Here is a 16,566-nt window from a genome sequence, read left to right as displayed (position 1 = left end):
TTTGGTGGAAACTTGGGGAAATCAGGGGGAAACAGGAAATTTAGGAAAATCAGGGGGAAGACAAGGAAATTTGGGGCAAATTGCAGGAAAAATGAGGAAATTTGGAGAAACCTCAGGGGACACCAAGGAAATTCACGGCAAATTGATGAAAATTTGGGGAAAACAGGGGGAAATCAAGGAAATTTGTGGCAGATTGGGGGACATTTAGGAAAATCAAAGGAAAACAAGGAAATCTAGGGAAAAATCAAAAAACTTTGGGGGAAATTGGGAAAATTAGGGGAAATTCAGACACCTGAGTCCCCTATATGGGGTCTAATGGCATCTATGGGGCCTGGATGCCTGGGTCCCCCTAGCTATTCTTAGGTCAGTTATGGGGGTCGAGAGGGGGGGAAGGGGGACCTATAGGGCCAGCCCCATATATGGTTATGAGGTGAAGGTGCCCCACAGCCCCATTGGCGTCACAAACTGATCAGATGTCAGGGGTTGGGGGGGGCATGTCCCAAAAATATCCCATTGTGGGGGGAGGGGGAGGGAACAAAGGGATGGGAGGAGGGGCCCAGATTCCTGAGTTCCCTCGAGGGGGAAGGGGGGTCACACCTGTCCTTTGTCTGTCTGTCCCCTCCTCCACCCAGGGGGGACTCAGGCATCTGGGCAAGCCTTTTGGTTTGCCTCATTCATCCCATAATAAACCACGGGGGGGGGGGCTACAGGGGGCCCCTACAGGGCTGAGAGGGGGGTGTCCTATGGGTTTGGGGAAGCCCTATGGTGATTCTGTGGGGCTGGAAGTGGGTGTTATGGGGGAAGCTATAAGGATTCTATAGGGGAACATATAGAGGTCCTATGGGGCTGGGAGTGGGTCCTATAGCACCATGGAACTGGGGGCGGGGGTGTCCAATAGGACTGAGAGTGAGCCCTATGAGGCTGGAGGGAATTACAGGGGTCAAATGGAGAGAAGTATGGGAACCCTGAGGAGAGTCCTATGGACTTCTTATAGTGCTAAAGGGGTGTCCTGTGGGACTGGGGGAGACCTATGGAGCTGAAAGTGTGTCCTGTGAGGTAAGGGGGAACTGTGGGGATGAGATATGTGGGGGTGAGATATGTGGGGGCTTCTGTGGGGCTGGAGGATGACAAAGCAGAGGGGGGGCCCTATGGAAGTGGGGAGTGCCCTGTAGATCCATAGGGGTCACCGTGTCCCCATGGGGCAGTAGGGTGGCCTTGAGGTCACCTGTCTGTCCATGCCCGCCCTCCCCCCTTCCCAGTGACGCAGCTGGGGGGGGAGGGGGGATATAAGGGGGATCCCCCAGCCAGAGCCTGCAGATCCAGGGGCAGGTGGGGCAGGGGGCACTGGGAGCACTGTGAGGGTCTGGGAGGGGGCTATAGGGGGACTGGTGCCAATTGTAAGGGACTGGGAAAGAACTGGGCCAATGTGGGAACTGGGAGGGACTGGGAGGAAACTGGGAGGGTCTATGGGGGAACTGGGAGGGACTGGGAGGGTCTATAGGAGAACTGGGAGGGTCTATGGGGAAACTGGGAGGGACTGGGATGATACTGGGAGGGTCTATAGGGGAACTGGGAGGGACTGGGAGGATCTATGGGGAAACTGGGAGGGTCTATGGGGGAACTGGGAGGGACAGGGATGATACTGGGACAGTCTGTAGGGGAACTGGGAGGGACTGGGATGATGCTGGGAGGGTCTATGGGATAACCAGGAGGGACTGAAATGATATTGGGGGAGGGTACTGGATAAATCCTAGGGGGATATTGAAACTTGCTAAGCAGTACTGGGGTGGGGGGGTGAGTGGGATGGTGTGTGCTGGTGTACTGGAGAATTATTGGTGGGGCTTGGGGGGATGCTGTGATATACTGGGACATACTAAGACATACTGAGGGGGGGGTTGCTGTGTTCTGGACCAGGACCAGAGCCCCCCTGAGTCTGCACTATCATCCCCTGACTCGGAGACCACTGAGAGAGGTGGGACTGGGCACTGGGAGCACTGGAAGGAACTGAGGGGTGTCTGGGGGAACTGGGAGGGACTGGGAAGGATGGAGAAGTACTGGGGCATACTGGGAGGTGCTGGGGTGGGGTAAAGGGTAGGCAGTGTGAGGCACTGGGGAAACTCAGCTTAACTGAAAGGAACTGGGAGCACTAGGGTGGGTACTGGGACTGCCAAGGAGGAATTGGGATGGAGATAGGGACAACTGGGAGGAACTGGGAGCACTAGAAAGTAACTGGGAGCAGTGGAGAAGAATGGGGGAGGATGAGACCACCAAGGACGGACCTCAGATAGGGCTGACTGGGAGGACTGGGAGCTCTGTAGAGGAACTGGGAGCACTGGGGAGGAACAGAGGAGTCAGTTCAACCTTGAGGAACTGGGGCATCTGGAGAACAGTGGATGATGAAACAAGGAAGGAGTTGGGATGGGGTCTACTGGGAGGAACTGGCAGCACTGGGAGGGTCTGATCCCTTCTGCCCCACACAGCCTCACCCAGCGCCACAATGCCTGACGTGGAGATGGCTGAATTTGGGGAGGCCGCCCCCTATCTCCGCAAGTCGGAGAAGGAGAGAGTGGCTGCCCAGACCCGCCCCTTTGACCTGAAGAAGGACATCTTTGTTCCTGATGAGAAGGAGGAATATGTTAAAGCCACCATTGTCAGCCGTGAGGGCTCCAAGATCACTGCTGAGACCGAGCATGGCAAGGTGGGGGGACCCCAGCCACACACGGGACATCAGGACCTCAAAATAGTAACTCCATCCCACATGGGACACAAAGAACCCAACTCACCTTCACTAGAACCCAAGAAACATCTAGACCTCAACATACCTTCACCAGCACCCACTGGATTCTCAGACCCCACAACATCTTCTCTAGAACCCAGGAAATATCTAGACCCTGACCCCCCTTCCCCAGCACCCACTGGACACCTAGACTCCCTCCTACCCTCTCCATTAACCAAGGGACACCCAGACCCCAAACCATCTTCTCTATCACTTGAGGGACACCTACACCTTCTCCAGCTCCCAAGGCAATACCCAGATGCCCAGGTCCCAGCCCTATGGGAGGAAAAACCTGGGGCAACTCCTTGTCCTGTCCTCCCAACCCATGTTGTTCTCCTTACCTTGAGCAGACAGTGACAGTCAAGGAGGACCAGATCATGCAGCAGAACCCTCCCAAGTTCGACAAGATTGAGGACATGGCCATGCTGACCTTCCTCCATGAGCCTGCCGTCCTCTACAACCTCAAGGACCGCTACGCCTCTTGGATGATCTATGTGAGTTGGGAGCCCATGAGGTTCTCCAGACCCCTTCTGGAACTTGGACAACCCTTCTCTAGACCCCTTGGGTCAAATAGACCTAGGATACCCTTTCTCCAGATCTCATGGGCCACCCATAAATGGGATGTCCCTTTTTCACACCTCTTGAGGCGCCCAGACCAAGATGTCCCAAACCCTTTGGGACACTTGAAACCAGGATGCCCCTTCTCCAGATTCTGTGGGCTATCCAGAACTGGGATATCCTCTCTCCAGGCTTCTTGGGTCACTCAGACCCAAGATGTCCCATCTCCAGATCACACATGGGCCACCTAAACCCAAGACATCCCTTCTCCAGACTCCTTGGGCCACCTAGATAGAAGATATCACTTCTGCAGACCCCTTAGACCACCTGGTGGGGTGGCACCTGCAGACTCTGACCCACCTACTTCTTTCTCCAGACCTACTCAGGACTCTTCTGCGTGACAGTCAACCCCTACAAGTGGTTGCCTGTCTACAATGCTGAGGTGGTGGCTGCCTACCGGGGAAAGAAGCGGAGCGAAGCTCCACCCCACATCTTCTCCATCTCTGACAATGCCTACCAGAACATGCTGACAGGTAGGGACTTCCTGCAGGGACCCCAAGACCATATCCACTGATCCTTTTTGGGGAGCAGAAGACGTGGGGCAGATGTGGGGCAGAGCCAAGGTGGACTTCAGAACCTCATGCTTCTTCTCCTTATTCCACCAGATCGGGAGAACCAGTCCATCCTCATCACGTAAGTGACCTCATATCTAAACACGTCCTTAGCCCTGCTCACCCGGCACATAGCCCCTCTCCTTCTCCCTCTGAAGCCATGCCCACTGGCACGGCCAACCCTTTCTCACCACCTGGACTTGCCTGTGGATATCCACCGTCCACCTACTGCAAGTGCCACTCCCCCAGTGAGTCCCCACCCCTAGCACCATAGCCCTGCCCACAGCACTCAGCCCTTGCTTTCCTTGGCTGCCCTCAGCGGAGAATCTGGGGCGGGGAAGACAGTGAACACCAAGAGGGTCATCCAGTACTTCGCCGTCATTGCTGCCATCGGTGACCGTGGCAAGAAGGAGACAGGGGCCCCAGGCAAGGTGAGGACACTGGATGGGGGATGACAATGTCTGGCCAACATTCTGCTGCCTGTCTGTCCAACCAACAAAACAATGTATCACCCAACCAATCACCCTACCAACCACTCAAACAATCCAACCAACCATTCAGCCAAGCAACCATCTATCCAACCTTCCACTCATCTGCCCCCATTCCATCCCTCCACCCATGGCATCAACCCACCTCCCTGCCTATGCAAACCTACATGGACCTCTGTGTTTTCCCATCCATCCATCTCAACCTCACAACCCCAGCTCCTGCCCCTCCCTGTGACAGTCCCCCCACATTGTCCTACTCTACCAGGGCACTCTGGAAGACCAGATCATCCAGGCCAACCCTGCCTTGGAGGCCTTTGGCAACGCCAAGACTGTTCGCAATGACAACTCATCGCGATTCGTGAGTGTTGGGCTGAAGCCTATGGAGTAGGGTCTGTGGGTTAGGGTTATCTGGGAAAAGGTGGCCACCTCAACCTCCTGCCACTGCTTTCCCAGGGGAAGTTCATCCGGATCCATTTTGGAGCCACTGGGAAATTAGCATCAGCTGACATCGAGACCTGTGAGTAGGTTGTGGGCTTCATGAGAGGATATCTGGTTGTCCATCACCCATCCATCCATCCATCCATCCATCCATTCCTCCACCCACATGCCCATCCTTCTCGTCATCCTACCATCCATCTACACTTCCATCTCCTCAAACCTCCATCCATCTGTCCATCCATCTGACCCTCCATCTCCTCATCCCAACTTTCACTCATCTTCTCTCCATTCCCATCTCAGACCTTCTGGAGAAATCCCGCGTCATCTTCCAGCTGAAGGCTGAAAGAAACTACCACATCTACTACCAGATCCTCTCCAATAAGAAGCCAGAGCTGCTGGGTGAGCCATGCTCCCACCCCACCTACAAACACCTGACCCCAACTCCTTTCTGAAGGACTCCTGCCTGTCCCAACCCCATCTTCTCCTTGCAGACATGATGCTGGTGACCAACAACCCCTACGACTATGCCTTCATCTCCCAAGGAGAGACCACAGTGCCATCCATTGATGATGGAGAAGAGCTCCTGGCTACAGATGTGAGATGAGGGGTCACTAGGCAGTGTGTGTATGTGTTTCTGTGTGGGCTGAAGAAGACCTTCATCCACATTTTTGCCCCACAGAGTGCTTTCGATGTCCTGGGCTTCACCCAAGAGGAGAAGAACTCCATCTACAAACTGACGGGTGCCATTATGCACTTTGGCAACATGAAGTTCAAGCAGAAGCAACGAGAAGAGCAGGCAGAACCAGATGGCACTGAAGGTTGGGTCCAGTCAAGGTCAAGGTGGGAACTAGGGTGAACCCCATGGTCCTTCCAGGTTCATGTTTTCTCCTCTGCATCCTCAGAGGCGGACAAGTCAGCTTACCTAATGGGGCTGAACTCAGCTGATCTTCTCAAGGGGTTGTGCCACCCTCGGGTCAAGGTGGGCAATGAGTACGTCACCAAGGGGCAGAATGTCCAGCAGGTGAGTAGGACATCCCCAAAACCTCCTCCCTTTGGGGTGGCATGGTGCCATCTCCAGCAAGGAGGAGAGCACTGAGAGCCCCCTCTCACCGGTGGAACATTCCTCTTCCAGGTGATTTACGCTGTTGGGGCCTTGGCCAAGGCGGTGTATGAGAAGATGTTCAACTGGATGGTGACCAGGATCAACAACTCGCTGGAGACCAAGCAGCCACGGCAGTACTTCATTGGTGTGCTGGACATCGCTGGCTTTGAGATCTTTGATGTGAGCCTTGGTTGACCCTGTTGTGTTGACCCCATCGGGTGTTGAGTTAATCCTATTGGATGGTCAGGTGGCCCTGTTTTCACTGGTTGTTCTGTTAAGTTCATTGGGTCTCAGGTTGACCCCGCAGATCTTATTAGGTGTTCTGTTGACCCCATTGGCCATCTCCTTTCTCCTTCCCCAGTTCAACAGCTTTGAGCAGCTCTGCATTAACTTCACCAATGAGAAGTTGCAGCAGTTCTTCAACCACCACATGTTCGTGCTGGAGCAGGAGGAGTACAAGAAGGAGGGGATTGAGTGGGAGTTCATTGACTTCGGCATGGACCTCCAGGCCTGCATTGACCTCATTGAAAAGGTACCACCTCACCCCAGGGCTTCTGGGGCTCAAGGGGCTGCTGGGGAAGGGCCCTTCCAGTTGGAGCTTGCCAGGGACCCCAAAGTTGGGTAGTTGGGTTGTGCTTGGTGTTCACTATGACCAACAAGGTCTTCTCTTCCCAGCCCATGGGGATCATGTCCATCCTGGAGGAGGAATGCATGTTCCCCAAGGCCACAGACATGACCTTCAAGGCCAAGCTCTTTGATAATCACTTGGGCAAGTCGGCCAACTTCGGGAAGCCACGCAATGTCAAAGGGAAGCAAGAGGCCCACTTTGCCCTCATCCACTACGCTGGCACGGTAGACTACAATATCATTGGATGGCTGCAGAAGAACAAAGACCCTCTCAATGAGACAGTGGTGGGGCTCTACCAGAAATCAGCCCTGAAACTCTTGGCCAACCTCTTCGCCAACTATGCTGGAGCTGATGCACGTAAGGGGCACCCCCTTCCTGAACATCTGGGGCTCTCCCCACCCTGCCCATCACCTATCTCATAACTTCTTCTCCAACAGCTGTGGAGAAGGGGAAAGGAGCCAAGAAGAAAGGTTCCTCCTTTCAGACTGTCTCTGCACTGCATCGGGTAAGAGTTCAGGGGTTAGTGGTAGAACCTAGGGTGTTTGGGCATTGAAATCATGTCCTAGGGCAGGTAGTGATCCTTGCTGGGACAGGTTGGGGGGGTCTTCCTTTTCTTCATCATCTCCTCCTCCATCCTCCAGGAGAACCTCAACAAGTTGATGACCAACCTGCGGTCTACCCACCCTCATTTTGTCCGCTGCATCATTCCCAATGAGACCAAGTCTCCTGGTGAGCCAATTCATGAGGGTTTATCCAGGGAACAGTGGTGGTCCCTGGCCAAAGGTGGTGGGGAGCAGTGCTGTGGGGCAGGCCTTTACTCACCAGTCATGATGACCCACCAGGTGTGATGAACAACCCCCTGGTAATGCACCAGCTCCGCTGTAACGGGGTGCTGGAGGGCATCCGCATCTGCCGCAAGGGCTTCCCAAACCGCATCCTCTATGGGGACTTCCGCCAGAGGTAGGCACAGAGGAGGAGATGTGGGGAGGGGGTTGACAACCCCACTGGGTCTGATCTCAGGATTTTCCTGTCCTCTCTGACTACTAGGTATCGCATCCTGAACCCTGCTGCCATCCCTGAGGGGCAGTTCATCGACAGCCGCAAGGGTGCTGAGAAGCTCCTGGGATCCCTTGATATTGACCACAACCAATACAAGTTTGGGCACACCAAGGTGAGGTCACATGGTCTCCATTTACTGTGGTCCCATCATCCACAAGGCCTCCATGGTGGGACCAGGTTGACTCCATGGTCCCACCATCTACTCGTTCACCTGCACATCTGAGCTCACCCCATCCACCCTACCACCCATTCCTCCACCAAGCCTCCAGACCCCAACAGCACTTAGCTTCATCTCCCCTTGTAGGTCTTCTTCAAGGCCGGGCTACTGGGGCTGCTTGAGGAAATGCGGGATGAGCGCTTGGCCAGGATCATGACCCGCTTGCAGGCCCAAGTTCGTGGTTTCCTCTCCCGTCAGGAGTTCAAGAAGATCCTGGAGCGGAGGTGGGGAGAGATCGAAATGGTGTTGAGTCTAGGTTTGAGTTGAAGTTCCTGGTGACCTGCATCCTGCTGTGCCTTCTCCAGGGACTCACTGCTGGTGATCCAGTGGAACATCAGGGCCTTCATGGGGGTGAAAAACTGGCCTTGGATGAAGCTCTACTTCAAGATCAAGCCCTTGTTGAAGAGCGCTGAGACTGAGAAGGAGATGCAGGTAGGATAAAGCCATAGGTGGGGCAGGTGGATGGGTGGATGGGGAGAGGGAAGGGTATGTGGGGACACAGAGGAAGCAATGAGACTTACAGGTGACCTTCGTGCCTCCTGCAGAACATGAAGGAAGAGTTTGGGCGGCTGAAGGAGGCCCTGGAGAAGTCAGAGGCCCGGAGGAAGGAGCTGGAGGAGAAGATGGTCTCCATGCTGCAGGAGAAGAATGACCTTCAGCTCCAAGTGCAGGCTGTAAGTGACCTAAATGCCTCAGCCCCTCCCTCCTTTTTCCTTCACCGTCCCACCAATCTTCCCTCTTCCAGGAGCAAGATAATCTTGCTGATGCTGAGGAGCGTTGTGACCAGCTGATCAAGAACAAGATCCAGCTGGAGGCCAAGGTGAAGGAGATGACAGAGCGAATGGAGGATGAGGAAGAGATGAATGCTGAGCTGACGGCTAAGAAGAGGAAGCTGGAGGATGAGTGCTCAGAGCTGAAAAAGGACATTGATGACCTGGAGTTGTCTTTGGCCAAGGTGGAGAAGGAGAAACACGCCACAGAGAACAAGGTAAGGGTGGGGAGAGATCTTGATTTCAAACTGTGGGGACTTGAGATGTCTCGAGCCAAAGTGAATACGTTTTGAGAAGACCCAAGGGTGGTTGGGTTGAGTTGCCAAAACCCAAAGCTGTTTAGGCTGCTAAAATTCAAGGGTGGTTGAGTTGAGTCATGAAGACCCAAAACCGCTTCGGTCAGGTTGTGACAACCCAAGGCTGGTTGTGTTCTCCTGTGTCCCCTGACTTAGGCCCAGCAAGAACAAGAACAACCTCCTGTCTCTTGTCCTACCTCTGGTACCAAACCAGAGGCTTGATATTTCTCTTCCTGCAGGTCAAGAACCTCACAGAGGAGATGGCCGGGCTGGATGAGATTATTGTCAAGCTAACAAAGGAGAAGAAGGCTCTGCAAGAATCTCACCAGCAAGCGCTGGATGACCTGCAGGCGGAGGAAGACAAGGTCAACACCCTGACGAAGGCCAAAGTCAAGCTGGAACAGCAAGTGGATGATGTGAGTGTGGGTCAGTCCTGCCACGGGCACATAACTGGTGCCTTGGGGTGTGAAGGTCTTTCTGGGGTTGGTGTTTGTGGGGGGCTGATGGGTGTACCTCTGCCTCACTCACAGCTGGAGAGCTCACTGGAGCAGGAGAAGAAGATCCGTATGGACCTGGAACGGGCCAAAAGGAAGCTGGAAGGTGACTTGAAGCTGGCTCAGGAGAATATTATGGACCTGGAGAATGATAAGCAGCAACTGGATGAGAGGCTGAAAAAGTAGGGGCCCATCCACCTGCTTGTGCTTTACCTATAATGACCCTCTCTACTGAGCAGGCAGGAATATGATTGCCTGGTGTTTCTCCCCACACCCAGGAAGGACTTTGAGCTCAACGCACTCAATGCAAGAATTGAGGATGAACAAGCAATTGCAGCCCAGCTCCAGAAGAAGCTCAAAGAGCTTCAGGTGAGGTGGACTTCAGCTTGGGGTTCAACTAGGAGGAGGAACTGGTTCTCCTCATTTATTTCACACCTTTTTGAGAAGGACCTAGACCAGCATGCCACAAACCTGAGGCCTGAAGCCCATGGCCTGTCCCTTGGCCTAGAACCTCCCTGTCACTTATCACCTCGAAATGACTCATGGGCTCCTGGGCAGGTTGGCTTTGGGGTAGCTTAAGCTGAACCAGTGGGTCTGGAGTACTCAAGGTAGTGGGGGCACCTTGGGTAGGATCATCTGAGCTGAGCAGACCATCTGTTTTGGATCATGTTATCTCCGATGTCCTTAGAGAAGGTTGTATGGAGCTGTCTGATCCAGGCAGCTCTAGGGTTGGTTGAGCTGAATGTCTTCAAGACCAGTGAGTTGAAGAATCTTAAGGTAATTTGCAAAGGTGGAGTGTCTTCAGATAAGGTTGGGTTGATCTGGAGAACTCAAATCTTGATTGGGTTGAAGAGAACTGAATGAGGTCAAGTCTGGTTGAGATGAAGGATCTCTAGTTGTCTGGGTTGAGCTGAAGAGTCCACATGTGGTTGGGTTGACTTGAATTGACTTAAAGACTCTCCAGCTGGATTGGTTGAATTGAGTGGAGGAGCTGGGTGAAACCAAGTCCACTGACAGCATGTCCATCCCCTGAGCACAGGCACGGATTGAGGAGCTGGAGGAGGAGCTGGAGGCAGAGCGAACGGGCAGGGCCAAGGTGGAGAAGCTGCGCTCAGACCTGTCACGGGAGTTGGAGGAGATCAGTGAGCGTCTGGAGGAGGCAGGTGGGGCCACATCAGTGCAGATTGAGCTCAACAAGAAGCGGGAGGCAGAATTCCAGAAGATGCGGAGGGACCTGGAGGAGGCCACACTGCAGCATGAGGCCACGGCTGCTGCACTGCGCAAGAAGCACGCCGACAGTGTGGCCGAGCTCAGCGAGCAGATCGACAATCTACAGCGTGTCAAGCAGAAGCTGGAGAAGGAGAAGAGTGAGCTCAAGCTGGAGTTAGATGATGTTGGCTCCAACATGGAACAGCTGATCAAGGCCAAGGTAGGAAATAGGTCTCCAGCCATTAAAGAACAGCTCTTCCATTGCTCTCTCAAGGTTCTCTTTCAATTTTCTGCCCTTCCTGTCTCCAGGCCAACCTGGAGAAGATGTGCCGTACCATGGAAGATCAGATGAATGAGCACCGGACCAAGTCCGAGGAGGCTCAACGCATGGTCAATGACCTCACCACTCAACGAGCGAAGCTCCAAACAGAAAATGGTGAGGGGCTTGTTCTTCCCTAACCCAATTGACTATCCCTTGCCCAGTGAGGTGGTTTTGTGGTGTGTCCAGCGAGTCACTGTCCACCATTCCACCCCACAGGTGAGCTCTCCAGGCAGCTGGAGGAAAAGGAAGCCTTTATCAACCAGATGACGCGAGGGAAACTCACCTACACCCAGCAGCTGGAGGACCTCAAGAGGCAGCTAGAGGAAGAGGCCAAGGTAGGGCTTTGTTCAGGAGGTCAGTGGGGCTAAAAAACACCTCCAGTGTCAAGGGTGAAGTTGATTTGGGACTCAGAGGGGCAGTTGGAGAAAATGAGTTGAGGGTCTTCAAGGAGTTCAGTAGGGTTGGTGGGTGTCAAGGAGGTTGGGTTGGATTGGTAGTAAGGATGTTGGTTGGGTTGTTCTAGAGGAGGTTGGGACAGGTTGGATTGGTCTACAGGAGTTCTGGTCAGCTTGCAGTGATGAAAACAAAATCTTGCTGAGTTGGAGAACTCTAAGCTCAAGTTGATGTGGACCCAATGGTTCACCTTTTCTTCACTTGCTCTCTCTCCACCCTCCCAGGCCAAGAACGCACTGGCCCACGCCCTCCAGTCGGCCCGGCATGACTGTGACCTGCTGCGGGAGCAGTATGAGGAGGAGACAGAAGCCAAGGCTGAGCTCCAGCGCTCGCTCTCCAAGGCCAACTCTGAGGTGGCACAATGGAGGACCAAGTATGAGACAGATGCCATCCAGCGCACTGAGGAACTCGAGGAAGCCAAGTAAGTCATCCCCCCATGAAGGGAGCTTCTAGGGGGCAGGGGAGAGCAGAGACTCTTCCACTGGAGAAGGATCCGGAGAATGCAGAGGGACCTGGAGATAGCAGAGGAGATCCAGAGCAGAGCCTTGGCCAACTGATGGGTGGAAGAAGGTTTGAGTTGGTCCACTTGGTCCATGGGTCACCACAGCCAGGTTGTCCCCCGGGACAGGAAGAAGCTGGCCCAACGGCTGCAGGAGGCTGAAGAGGCGGTGGAGGCAGTCAATGCCAAGTGTTCCTCTCTAGAGAAGACCAAGCACCGGCTGCAGAATGAGATTGAAGATCTCATGGCTGACCTTGAGCGGTCGAATGCAGCAGCTGCTGCCTTGGACAAGAAGCAAAGGAACTTTGACAAGGTGGGAGAACCAAGAAATGGTGGAAGGAGAATAGTGGGAAGAGGGTGGAGAGATGTGGGTCCCACCAATCACAGAAAGGCAGGAGAAAAAGTCCAGAAGAAAGGTGAACAACTGTCAAGGTCTAGGTTTCAGCAGAGCTTCAAGTCCCTACCAAAAGAGTGTTGGGGAGAGGAGGACAATGAAAAGAGAGTTTTTTGTGGGCAAAGCAGCTTCTGAGCAGGTTATGTCCCCATAGATCTTGTCTGAGTGGAAGCAGAAGTTTGAAGAGTCACAGATGGAGCTGGAGGCATCGCAGAAAGAGGCCAGATCCCTCAGCACTGAGCTCTTCAAACTGAAGAATGCCTATGAGGAGTCACTTGATCACCTGGAGACCTTAAAGAGGGAAAATAAGAACCTCCAAGGTGAGACCATGGTCCTTTGTTTACCCAACATGATGTTTTCCACTACCTTCCACATATTCTGATGTGTTCTCAACTGAGCAGAGGAGATTTCGGACCTCACGGAGCAGCTGGGTGGCAGCCACAAGACCATCCATGAGTTGGAGAAGGTCCGGAAGCAGCTGGATGCTGAGAAGCTGGAACTTCAAGCAGCACTGGAGGAGGCTGAGGCGAGCCAAATCCCATCCCCATGAATCTCCATGTTCTTCTGGTCTTCTTTGTGGTTCTCAGTTTTCCCTCTGTCCTTTCCAGGCCTCTCTGGAGCATGAAGAGGGAAAGATCCTGAGGGCCCAACTGGAGTTCAACCAAGTCAAGGCAGACTACGAGCGCAAGCTGGCCGAGAAGGACGAGGAGATGGAGCAGGCCAAGCGCAACCATCTGCGGGTGGTGGACTCGCTGCAGACCTCACTGGATGCTGAGACCCGGAGTCGCAATGAGGCCCTGCGGCTGAAGAAGAAGATGGAGGGTGACCTCAATGAGATGGAGATCCAGCTCAGCCATGCCAACCGCATAGCTGCTGAGGCCCAGAAGCAAGTCAAGACATTGCAGGGCTACCTCAAGGTACCAATAAAACTTCTGTTTCATAAGAATGTTGAGATGTAGTAGATTACACCACCTCACAGTAGAAGAAGAGTGGACCTTCAGCCCCTTCCCCCCCATCCACATTCACCCTGTTCCCCTATGCCGTCTTTTAGGACACTCAACTGCAGCTAGATGACGTGGTCAGGGCCAATGAGGACCTGAAGGAGAACATTGCCATCGTGGAGAGGAGGAACAACCTCCTCCAGTCAGAACTGGAGGAGCTGCGGGCGGTGGTGGAGCAGACTGAGAGAGCCCGCAAATTGGCCGAGCAGGAGCTGATTGAGGCCAGCGAGAGGGTCCAGCTTCTCCACTCACAGGTGAGACCTCATGCACTTTCAAGGTCACCTGCATCCACAGGCGTGGGATTCTAATGAGTTGAGTTACCAAGATGTCCAGATCCTTGAAGCCTCCAGAGTTTGCATGAGGGGGGGAATGGCCTCTATATCCTGGGGGGCTGAAGAAAGATGGATCAGCAGTTCCACAGACACCTCATGAGATCCCCTTCTCCATCTCCAGAACACCAGCCTCATCAACCAAAAGAAGAAGATGGAGGCTGACATCTCCCAGCTGCAGACGGAGGTGGAAGAGGCCATCCAGGAGTGCAGAAATGCTGAGGAGAAGGCCAAGAAGGCCATCACTGATGTGAGTGCTGTAGTGGGAACAACAGCTAAGATATCTTCCAGTGGAGGGTAATGAACCTCCTTTTCTGCTTGCTTCTCTCCTTGAGTAGGCAGCCATGATGGCAGAGGAGCTGAAGAAGGAGCAGGACACCAGCGCCCACCTGGAGCGGATGAAGAAGAACATGGAGCAGACCATCAAGGACCTGCAGATGAGGTTGGATGAGGCTGAGCAGTTGGCCCTCAAAGGGGGCAAGAAGCAGCTGCAGAAGTTGGAGGCCCGTGTGAGGGAGTTGGAGAATGAGCTGGAGGGTGAGCAGAAGCGCCATGCTGAGAGTGTCAAGGGTCTCCGCAAGTCCGAGCGTCGTGTCAAGGAGCTCAGCTACCAGGTGGGTTGCCTGAGGTGGCCCTGGATGTTATCCACTGGCCCTTTGTCCACAGGGCCTTATGCCTGATGCTATATGTGACTTGCAACATGGCTGACCTGGTAGCCAGGGAGACACTGGGGAATTAGACCACCCATTGCCTCTATGTCCAATACTTTAGTGGGACCCAGAACATGGTAGGCCTGGTGGTCATGAGCCACCCAGTCCACCCCCCAGCATCCATGACCCAGAATCTCAGGTGAAACCTTATCAGGGACAAAAAAGACACCTTCACCCAAGAGGACATCCCACCTTGTGCCCCACAGCTGAGGCCACCAGAGAACCTCCACTCCCCAGGATCATCTCTAACTGTCTCCTGACCCTCGTGGCTCTGGTGATGATCCAAAGCATGGATGGGGTCAGGTCCTGATTCACACGTGTCTCACCCCACAGACAGAGGAGGACCGCAAGAACCTGGTCCGGCTCCAGGACCTGGTGGACAAGCTCCAGCTGAAGGTCAAGGCCTACAAGCGACAGGCGGAGGAGGCGGTGAGCAGTGGAGGGCAGCTTTGGGACCACTCTCTAGGAGGGACCAGTGTGGGGTTGGGGTGTGAGACAGGATGTAGGGAGTAGCAGGGAACCTTAGTGTCGTTAAGGAGTGGGCTGTCAGGGGCTGAGGAAGGTGGGCCAAGGGAGAGGTGGTGGTGGGGGTGGAATGGCCGTGGGACAGGTGACTAGAAAGTTGAGTGGATGTTTGGATGGATGGAAGGCTGGATAGATGATGGTAGGTTGAATGGCTGGCTGGCTGGAAGGTGGAATGATTGCATAGATGAAAGGTTGGACAGGTGGGTGGAAGGTTGGTTGGGTGGATGGAAGGTCGAATGGTGGAAGGATGGATGAAATGTTGGCTGGCTGACTGAATGGATGTACAGAAGGAAGGCTGAATGGTGGAATGCTAGATGGATGGATGGATGGATGAAAGGATGAAAGGATGAAAGGATGAAAGGATGAAAGGATGAAAGGATGAAAGGATGAAAGGAAGGAAGGTAGGTTTAGTGGGTGGAAGGTTGCATGGATGGGATATTAGAGGGCTGGTTGGTTGAGTAGATGGTTGGGTAGCTGGAGATGGAATTGCTGAAGGGACAGGTGGGTCCATGGTAGGCTAGATGGAGCAATAAGAAAGTCAGATGGAAGGACAGCTGGCAGGGTGGCAGGAGGCCACATGGAATTGAGGTGGAGCCCCACTGATGCCCCTGTCCCCCAGGAGGAACAAGCCAACTCCAACCTGGCCAAGTTCCGCAAGGCACAGCATGAGCTGGACGAGGCGGAGGAGCGTGCCGACATCGCTGAGTCCCAGGTCAACAAGTTGCGGGCCAAGAGCCGTGACATTGGAGCCAAGGTGGGACCTCTCCCTGCCCCACAGCTGCCCCATGGCTGCCACATGGCTGCCCCCAGAACTCCCTCATGTTTACACTCCAATTTTTTTCTTTCTCTATCAGAAGGGACTCAACGAGGAGTGAAGCTCTGGATTCCCAGCTGTATTCCCTGGACCTCTAAATGCCCCACCCCTGCTCCCAGCCCCCTAACCTTGGTCAACCAATAAAAAGCATTGAGCAGCAGCAGTTTGTGTGGGGCTGGGTTTGTGTTGGGCTGGGTTTGTGTGGGGAGGGTGGAGTTGTCTCATGACATGGCACCCACAAGGTGGATGCAGCCCACAAGATCACCCACTAGTGTGCAACATAGCACACCCCACAGCATGATGCAACCAGACACAGAGTGCAACATGATGTGACTGATGGGGTGTACCTTAACCTCAACCTGCCCCACAGTGTAACTCAGCCTGCCCCATGGTGCTCCACAACCTCTACCTGCCCCACACCAACCCATGTCCATGTGGGAAGACACATGTCCAGGGGCAGATGTGGGGCTGGGGAGGGAGGGGACCAGGAGGGGAGGGGAAGCATCTGAGTCCCCCACATATGGAGCAGAGCCTGAGTGAACCCCTCAAGGATGTCTTGGCTCCTGAGGCTGCAGCTTCTCCTGCTGCAGGTGCTGATGTCCCTCCAACTTGGCATCAGTGTTCCCCTGGCCACCAGCTACTCTGTCCCACTGCACACCATGTCCCACCATCCCCCATGCCCTACTGAGACTCTGTCCCGTGTCCCTCCATCCCTCTGTCCTTTCCATCCATCATCCCACAACCTCCTGGCCCACCAACCCTGTCTATCTCCCACAGTCCCTCCACCTCCTCTATGGCCTCCTAGTCCCTCCAGGTTCTCAATGTCCCACCAGGTCCTGCTGTCCCTCTCTCCCCTGCCTGTTCCTCCCCTTC

At 54.2% G+C, this 16,566-nt stretch overlaps 1 protein-coding gene across 1 annotated transcript; it reads left to right on the top strand.

The window, feature by feature from the left end:
- The first annotated feature begins 1,029 nt into the window (after window positions 1–1,029).
- LOC103756745 (myosin-7) lies at window positions 1,030–15,853 on the top strand. The gene is made up of 41 exons (XM_025894877.2): window positions 1,030–1,056; window positions 1,915–1,972; window positions 2,481–2,698; window positions 3,127–3,270; window positions 3,711–3,867; window positions 4,000–4,027; window positions 4,265–4,376; window positions 4,699–4,791; window positions 4,887–4,950; window positions 5,172–5,270; window positions 5,363–5,466; window positions 5,551–5,689; window positions 5,774–5,892; window positions 6,004–6,153; window positions 6,335–6,505; window positions 6,649–6,958; window positions 7,039–7,106; window positions 7,243–7,330; window positions 7,444–7,561; window positions 7,649–7,772; window positions 7,965–8,101; window positions 8,183–8,309; window positions 8,423–8,551; window positions 8,623–8,865; window positions 9,183–9,359; window positions 9,474–9,619; window positions 9,716–9,806; window positions 10,477–10,866; window positions 10,956–11,082; window positions 11,185–11,303; window positions 11,646–11,842; window positions 12,050–12,233; window positions 12,469–12,634; window positions 12,716–12,840; window positions 12,923–13,231; window positions 13,366–13,569; window positions 13,769–13,894; window positions 13,983–14,258; window positions 14,688–14,783; window positions 15,499–15,633; window positions 15,734–15,853. Exons 3-41 carry the CDS (start codon window positions 2,498–2,500, stop codon window positions 15,752–15,754), a joined length of 5,814 nt encoding a protein of 1,937 aa, XP_025750662.2. The 5' UTR covers window positions 1,030–1,056; window positions 1,915–1,972; window positions 2,481–2,497; the 3' UTR covers window positions 15,755–15,853.
- The last annotated feature ends 713 nt before the right edge of the window (window positions 15,854–16,566 follow it).

The sequence above is a fragment of the Manacus vitellinus genome, unplaced genomic scaffold (assembly GCF_001715985.3).
Source record: "Manacus vitellinus isolate BGI_N305 unplaced genomic scaffold, ASM171598v3 scaffold_17_pilon, whole genome shotgun sequence".
Classification (NCBI taxonomy): domain Eukaryota; kingdom Metazoa; phylum Chordata; class Aves; order Passeriformes; family Pipridae; genus Manacus; species Manacus vitellinus.
Note: the sequence above shows the minus strand (reverse complement) of the source record. Positions and strands in the feature narration are given on the sequence as shown.